Raw genomic sequence first — 8078 nt, forward strand, 5'->3', positions numbered from 1 at the left:
TTATGCCAAGATGCTACTATTTTGGGGAGGGGGGAAAAACAGGAATATACTAAATTAGTCCTAGTAGCAGTCTAAATGACGAGAGCACTCCCTCTCCTTAATTTCTTCACTAATCATCCATTGCAAATTTTTTTTTTTTTTTTTTTGAGATGGAGTCTTGCTGTCACCAGGATGGAGTGCAGTGGTGCAAACTCCGCCTCCCAGGTTCAAGGGATTCTCCTGCCTCAGGCTCTCAAGCAGCTGGGACTACAGGCAAGCACCATCACGCCCAGCTAACTTTGTTTTAGTAGAGACACGGTTTCACCATGTTGACCATGATGGTCTTGTTCTCGAGATATGCCTGCCTCAGCCACCCTAAGTGCTTGGGTTACAGGTGTGAGCCATGGCACCCAGCCGATTCATTTCATTCTTAAACTGAAAACCTAAGTGTCACACTAGGGAAGAGATTTCGTATCTCCAGGAATGGGTTTACACAATAAAATGTAAAAGCTATTAGACTATGTATGACAAAGTACTTCAGAAAATGTATAATCAAAAAGTTTTAAATAAGCAAACATAGCATCCAGTATTCAATGGAAAAAGATTTAATAGAAAAATTCAAATATCACATCATGACAAATGATACAAATTTGTGAAGTATCATTTCTTCCCTTTTTTTTCGTAGAGTTTCACCACATTGCCCAGGATGGCCTTGAACTCCTGTGCTTTTGTTACTGTCCCCTCCTGTTTTCCTACTACACTGATGGGTTGTCTTGACAGGTGTGGCCCACCCCCAATAGTATAGGAAGTTTACTCTTAGACAAGATAGGACAATGTAAGTTCTAAAAAGACTAGTCAACTGCAGTAGTGAGGTGGGTGGGGGAGGTAGAACAAGGAATTCTATCTGTAACTGACTGAACAATCAACTGAAATAACTCTACATTCAGACCAGCCTTTTTACACCCTTTATTAACATCTAGGTAAATCTGTAATACTCCCTGCTCCTCATCCCCAAGTATGCTATTAGCTGTCCATCCTTCTGGGTAGAAGTGTATTTTCCAGTTTTACTTGTTGATTTTTGGATGTGTGCTGGGGGAGGAAAGCATATTGTTTCTAGTCACCCTAGAGTGCTAAAACACATTATTTTCCAGTAATTCTCTCAAGGTGGGCATATGCGAAACATAATCTCTAAACTCTTCAACATCAAGAAATACCTTTGTTTTACCCCTAAAATCAAATGCCATTTTGGCTGGATATAGGATTCTAGGATTAAAGCCTTTTGCCAGCAGAACTTTAAAGACATTGCTCCATTTACTTCTAGCATCCAGTGTGTCCAGGGATAGGTCTGCCGTCAACCTGATTCTTGTTCCTTGGTAGGTTATTTCTCTTCTCTCTCTAGAAGCCCTTATTATTTTCTCTTTATCATTAGAATTCCAAAATTTTACCAAGATGTGTCTAGGAGTCAGTCTCTTTTCATCAATCTTACTAGGCACTCGGCAAGCACTGACAATCTCAAGACTTGAACCTTTCTTTAGTTCTGCAAAGTTTTCATCAATTATTTCCTTAATTATGTCCTCTGCCCCATTCTCATTATTCTCTTTTTCTGGAATTCCTATCAAACGAATATTGCAACTTCTGGATCTATCCTCTATATCTCTTTGCCTTTCTTTACTAATCATCTGTTTGGTCATTTGCACTGTATCCTTAGAGAATTCTTCAATTTGATCTTCTAGACTGTCTATTCTTTCTTCAAGTATGTCCATTCTGCTACTTAGATCATCTACTGAATTTTTAATTTCCAAGACATCGGGATGGGAACTTTTCAGATTTCCAATCTCCTCTTTTATCTCTCTGATGCTATTAATCACACTACTTCTCAAGTTTTCTTCTGTTTCCTGTGTTAAGTCTGCTTCTTTGGATGTTAGTTCTTCTGTGTGCAGAGTTCTGTGTTTCTTTTCTTCTGTTTTCTTAAGTTTGGTAACTCCTGTTGAAATACTCAAATTTGTATGTGAATGCTTTTTATGCTCATCATAACCTATCTCTAGTGACTCTGAGGGAGAGGCCAAACATAAGGTCAGACAGGGTGTGCCAGTTCCTTGACGTGTGGGCACAGCTGTTTCCTCTTCCTCCTGGGTTTTGTGTACCGCCTGGTGTTTTACCAACTTTTTCTTCCCAGAGTCCCCAACCAAATAACTAAAGGGAATTTCTTTTTGTCTACATGAGACTTCTTTTTTCTCAGGCAGGGAGGTAGTCTTTACCTTTCCTATTTCAGAGTCCTTTCCTTCCTCTTCCTCCTCTGGCTCAGAATCCTCTATGGAGTCAATGAAAATAGTTTCCATGCCATCACTGATTATCTCAACTTCATGCTTTGCATCTACCAAAGTATGACCCTGAAAGGTTGAGTCCTGTTCTGAAGTCTGTTCCTCCTCCTCCTCTAACCCTGAGGCCTCTTCCTCCTCCAGCCCTGAGGCCTCTTCTTCTTCCTCCTCCATCCCTGAGGCCTCTTCCTCTTCCTCCAGCCCTGAGGTATCTTCTCCATCATCCTCCATCCCTGAGGCCTCTTCATCCAGCTCCTCTAGCTCAGAAAACTCTTCCTCTTGAGCCTCTAAGTTGTTCATCTCCTCTGGCTTAGCAACTTTCACTTCTTTAAGAAATAGAAAGCTCAATCCATCACTGGTCATTTCTCCAGCTCCATGCTTTGAGTCTATTAGGGTTTTACCCTAAAGTTAAAGAAAAAGAAGAGTTATTTATGTAAATCATTTATTTTAAAGAATTAAAACTTCAATTCACTAATTTTAATATGGCTTCCATTCTGACAATGGGAACATATCTGAAAAACTGCTTAAATATTAATTGTTCTTGAAGGCCTAGGTCCCTAAACAAGTCAAGTTTCCTTACGATCATCTCAAGATATTTGTCATTTCTTGTGTAATCTCAGAACAAATTATGTAAGGTTATAATGTCTACTTTCTTCCTTCTAGATCCCGCAACATTTACTGCTGTGTATGTGACTGATTCTCAGTAATTACCTGTTTTAATGAATTGTCTGCTTATTACATATGAGTCCTATGGTTAATAGGCATTGTAATCTGGCTAAAGTTTACAATCTGCTTTAGGAAGATAATAAGCACACACAAACAAAAACGCCAAGTTCACATTTACCTTTCCCCACAGATAACAACAAATTTAATAATAAAAAAAAAAGACCCCAGTTGCAGTTTACACGATAGCCTTATGACTTTAAAGACAAGCAGGCTTTGGTTAGGAATACAACAGGCTCAGTTCAAAACTATTCAAACCCTGGCCCAATTGCCACATTTGCTACTAGTGCCTCACTTTTCCTTATAAAGCAGGGTCTAATGACAGCACCACCCCAGGATTGTTGTAATATAAAGCAAGCAAGGTACTGAGCTTCTGATGATGTCTGCAATATAAATGTTGGCTCCTAATATTCCTTGAAGCCCTTAGTCTGCCATTGAGCTTTTCCGTCTTCCCAAACCCAACAGGACAGGTTAGGTGCCTCATCTGTGTAAACACTGGAAGCAGCTGATTTCTGGAATTAAATACTGATTTTTAAATAATTTGTTGATTCAAGTGTACCTTCTCCTTCTGGATTCTCACTTTGCAGAGGTTACACTTGGAAATGTGGGAAAGGCAGAGGAGAAGCGTTCATTTAGAAACATGTAAAAAATACTGGCTTATAAATCTAGACCTTGCCTGGGCATGGTGGCTCACACCTGTAATTCCAGCACTTTGGGAGGTCAAGGCATGTAGACTGCTTGAGCCCAGGAGTTAGACCAGTATGGCCAACGTGGCAAAACCTTGTCTCTACAAAAAGCACAAAAATTAGCTGGGCGTGGTGGTGCATGCATGTGGTCCCAGCTATCGGGAGGCTGGAGTAGGAGGATCACTTGAGCCTGGGAGGTGGGGGGTGCAGTGAGCCCAGATCGGGCCACCGCACCCCCACCAGGGAAATAGAGCAAGACTTTATCTCCAAAAAAAAAAAAAAGCACTTTCCAGCACAGCAGCCATTGGAGAACAGCAGCCACAGCTCTGTGTGACCCCAAGGCTTTGGGCCTCAGCAAGGGCAACAAGGTGATCAAGAACATGAGCAAAAGCCCAGGCACAGCCACTGCTCCAGGCATCTGACCAAACACACCAAGTTAGTGTGGGACATGATCTGAGAGGTGTGTTGCTTCGCCACGTAGGAGCATCACACCATCCATGGTGTGATGGTGAGGGCCTGATGAAAGAGGCCCTCAAGTTCATCAAGAAAAGGCTGAGGTCACACATCCACACCAAGAGGGAGAGGAGCTGAGCACCATCTTGGCCACCATGATTAAACCAGCTGCCAAGAAGGACTGAGGCCCCCTTGCCCTCGGCATGTAATAAAACTTTCACAGAAAAAAAAAGTACCCTTTAAATCATTACTTTTATTATGCTTTTACTTTTTTTTTTTTTTTTTTACAGAGTCTCACTCTGTCGCCCAGGCTGGAGAGCAGTGGCATGATCTCAGCTCACTGCAATAGCCACCTTGCCCTGCCTTCCCTTTTAAAGAGAAGGTTTAAATGTGATTTCTAAGAGCTTTCCCTAAATTATTACTTTTTTTTTTTTTTTTTTTTGAGACGGAGTCTCGCTCTGTCGCCCAGGCTGGAGTGCAGTGGCCGGATCTCAGCTCACTGCAAGCTCCGTCTCCCGGGTTCACGCCATTCTCCTGCCTCAGCCTCCTGAGTAGCTGGGACTACAGGCGCCCGCCATCTAGCCCGGCTAGTTTTTTGTATTTTAGTAGAGACGGGGTTTCACTGTGTTAGCCAGGATGGTCTCGATCTCCTGACCTTGTGATCCGCCCGTCTCGGCCTCCCAAAGTGCTGGGATTACAGGCTTGAGCCACCGCGCCCGGCTATGCTTTTACTTTTAAGGAATCATTTTTCTTTGATTCATCTGGCTGGGCACAGTGGCTCACACCTGTAATCCTAGCACGTCAGGTGGCCAACGTGGGTGAATTACCTGAGGTCGGGAGTTTGAGACCAGCCTGACCAACATGGAGAAACCCGTCTCTACTGAAAATACAAAATTATCTGGGCATGGTGGCACAAGCCTGTAATCCTAGCTACTTGGGAGGCTGAGACAGGAGAATCACTTGAACCTGGGAGGTGGGTTTGTGGTGAGCTGAGATCAGCCCATTGCACTCCCACCTGGCCAACAAGAGCAAAACTCCATCTCAAGAAAAAAAAAAATTGATTTATCCTTCAAAATAACCGTCCCAACTATTACATTTATACACAAGCTTTATCTATTTGTATGCTTACCCTTTTTTCTTGAGTTCCATATCCTCTTCCTCCTCCACTTATTTCTTCCTTTTGTGGGAGTACATCTTTCAGTAATTCTTTTATAGAAGACTTTTGGCTGGCAAATTTTCTAAGGCTTTGCAGATCTGAAAATGTCTTTATTTCACCATCACATTTAAATGCCAATTTAACTTCGCACAGAAATTTAGGTTCAAAATCATGTTCTCTCAGAATGTTGAAGACATCACTCCATTGCTTACTAATATTCAGCGTTGCTGATGAAAGGTTGGCAGCCAGGGTAAGTACTGCCCCTTCATCCATCAACACTTTTTCTTCTCTGGAGGCTTTTAAAATGTCCTCTTTATTCTCGAATTTCTGAAATTTTCTTTCCTCTCTCATGTCTTTGACAAATTCATCCTCTCCATCCTTCCTACTCTCTCCTTCTGTAATGTCTAAATGGACATTGTGATTTCCATGTCTGTCATCTACATTGCATAAAGTTTCTTCCATACTTCCCAGGACTTCGTAACTTTGTGATTCATTCTGGGGTAATGTCTTACCTTCCTTACTATTGTATTCATCAGCATTATCTAATTTACCGCTCAGCTCATTTACTTCTTTGACTTTAAAGGTTAAGTTTTCAATATCAGCACCTACTTTAGAGTTTTCTCCTTCCGTTTTCCCTAGCATCCCTGTTTTTTGTAATGCTAAATTGATTATTTGTTGAAACTCTGTCCTACTACTGGAGTTCTCTGAATTCTTTACCTCAGGTATTGTGGTTTCTCCTCCTAAAATTGCCTTTAGGTCACTTTTAAGAGTTTCCCTCATCTCCTCAAACATCAGGTCTTGAATTTCCATTAAGACCTTAAACTTATTCATAACAATTGCTGATACGTCCTTGCACTTTAAATCTAATACTGGACCTATGTCCTTTTCAGTTTCTGTTAACTGCTTTTTTTTCATATAGGTGATATTTTCCTGTTTCTTTGCAAGTCTAGCAAATTTTGATTGTACACTAGTAGATACATCAGACATTGTGGATATGTTGTCAAGACTGGATTCTGTTTTTAATTCCTGCAGAATGATTTTGTTCTTACAGGTCGGCTAGACTTCAGAAATTAAAAAATCTTAAAATACGTCAATCTGAAATACAAAGAAATGAAAAATTACTTACTGAAGAATTCTCTTGAGAAACTTTGTAAGAATATGAGCTTAGTTAAGAAAACTATGCTGGGTGCACTCCATAATAAATTAATAAAAGGTTCACTAACAAAATGGGTATCTGTAAACTAAGACCAGAAAAAAATTAGAATTCAAAATTTATAGATTACCATGAAAACTCCTTTTACATAAAGATTTGAAAGCAATAAATTAACCAAAGAGCAGACAACTACGAATGAAGCTGTCTGATTTGCCATACTATTAGCTTTGTTGTCTATGTTCTCTATAATGAGTACATTAATTACAAGAAAATAGATGTTATTCTTTAAAAAATCAACATATGTATCATACCAAATCATCCAAGTCTCAGCTAACTTGAATGGAATCTTACAGAAAATTGAGAAACAGGTGTCCCTTTTGAATTGCAGAGATTATTAAGACTTTTTCTGAAAACTAGTTATCAAGTCAATTCAAAATGACTTTCTTGGCCAGGCATGGTGGCTCACGGGTGTAATCCCAGCACTTGTTTTTTTTTTTTTTTGAGACGCGGAGTCTTGCTCTGCCGCCCAGGCTGGAGTGCAGTGGCCGGATCTCAGCTCACTGCAAGCTCTGCCTCCCGGGTTTATGCCATTCTCCTGCCTCAGCCTCCCGAGTAGCTGGGACTACAGGTGCCCCGCCACCTCGCCTGGCTAGTTTTTTGTATTTTTTAGTAGAGATGGGGTTTCACCGTGTTAGCCAGGATGGTCTCGATCTCCTGACCTCGTGATCCGCCCGTCTCAGCCTCCCAAAGTGCTGGGATTACAGGCTTGAGCCACCGCGCCCGGCCATCCCAGCACCTTATAGAGGCTGAGGTGGATCACCTGGCCCAAGGAGTTTAAGACCAGCCTGGGCAACATAGGGAGACCTGTCTTTACAAAAAATATAAAAATTAGCTGGGTATAGTGACACACACCTGTGATCCCAACTACTTCGAAGGCTCAAGAGTTTCACCATGTTGGCCAGCCTGGCCTCAAACTCCTGACCTCGAGATCCACCTCCCTTGGCCTCCCACAGTGCTGGGATTACAAGCGTGAGCCACCGTGCCCAGCCAAGAATATTGTTTTTTAGAGTACAGGGCAATCTAGAAAGGCTTCCTTGGTGAAGGCAGGTGAATCACTTAGCTTATGAGATTGAGACCTGCCTAGATAAAATGGTGAAACTCTGTCTCTACAAAAATATAAAAAAATTAGCCTGGTGTGGTGGTGTGCACCTGTAGTCCCAGCAATAACTGAGGCTGAGGTAAGAGGATCACTTGAGCCTGAGGGAGGCAGAGGATGCAGTGAGCTGACATCGCACCACTGCACTCCAGCCTGGGTGACAGTGTGAGACCCTGTCCCCTCCCCTGCAAAATAAGAATCATATAAGCAGCTAAAATGTCATTCATGTCAGGGCAAAAGATATATGCTGAGCACCCAACCAAGAATTTCAAGCAGGGCACGGTGTCACACTTGTAATCGTGATTACTTGAGCCCAGAAGTTCAACAGCCTGGGCAACATAGTGAGACCCTGTTTCTAAAAAATAATTTCAGAAATTTTTCATTGCAATAAAAACTGAACCAGGAAAAATAATAGCATAAAATTAAAAGACAAATTAAGTTTAAAAACTTCTTT

General features: G+C 41.5%; 1 protein-coding gene across 1 annotated transcript in view; it reads right to left on the minus strand.

Annotated features, from left to right (window-relative positions):
- Nucleotides 1–940: 940 nt before the first annotated feature.
- The window catches only part of L1TD1 (LINE-1 type transposase domain containing 1), an 8566-nt gene continuing 1428 nt past the window's right edge, over nucleotides 941–8078 (minus strand). The window contains exons 2-3 of the mRNA XM_011941115.1: nucleotides 5289–6410; nucleotides 941–2699 (exon numbers count right to left, since the gene is read on the minus strand). Of these exons, the coding sequence (XP_011796505.1) occupies nucleotides 1110–2699; nucleotides 5289–6302 (2604 nt within the window). The 5' untranslated portion in view covers nucleotides 6303–6410 and the 3' untranslated portion in view covers nucleotides 941–1109. The remainder of the gene's footprint in view (nucleotides 2700–5288; nucleotides 6411–8078) is intronic.

Source organism: Colobus angolensis, unplaced genomic scaffold (assembly GCF_000951035.1).
Source record: "Colobus angolensis palliatus isolate OR3802 unplaced genomic scaffold, Cang.pa_1.0 Scaffold102, whole genome shotgun sequence".
Taxonomy (NCBI): domain Eukaryota; kingdom Metazoa; phylum Chordata; class Mammalia; order Primates; family Cercopithecidae; genus Colobus; species Colobus angolensis.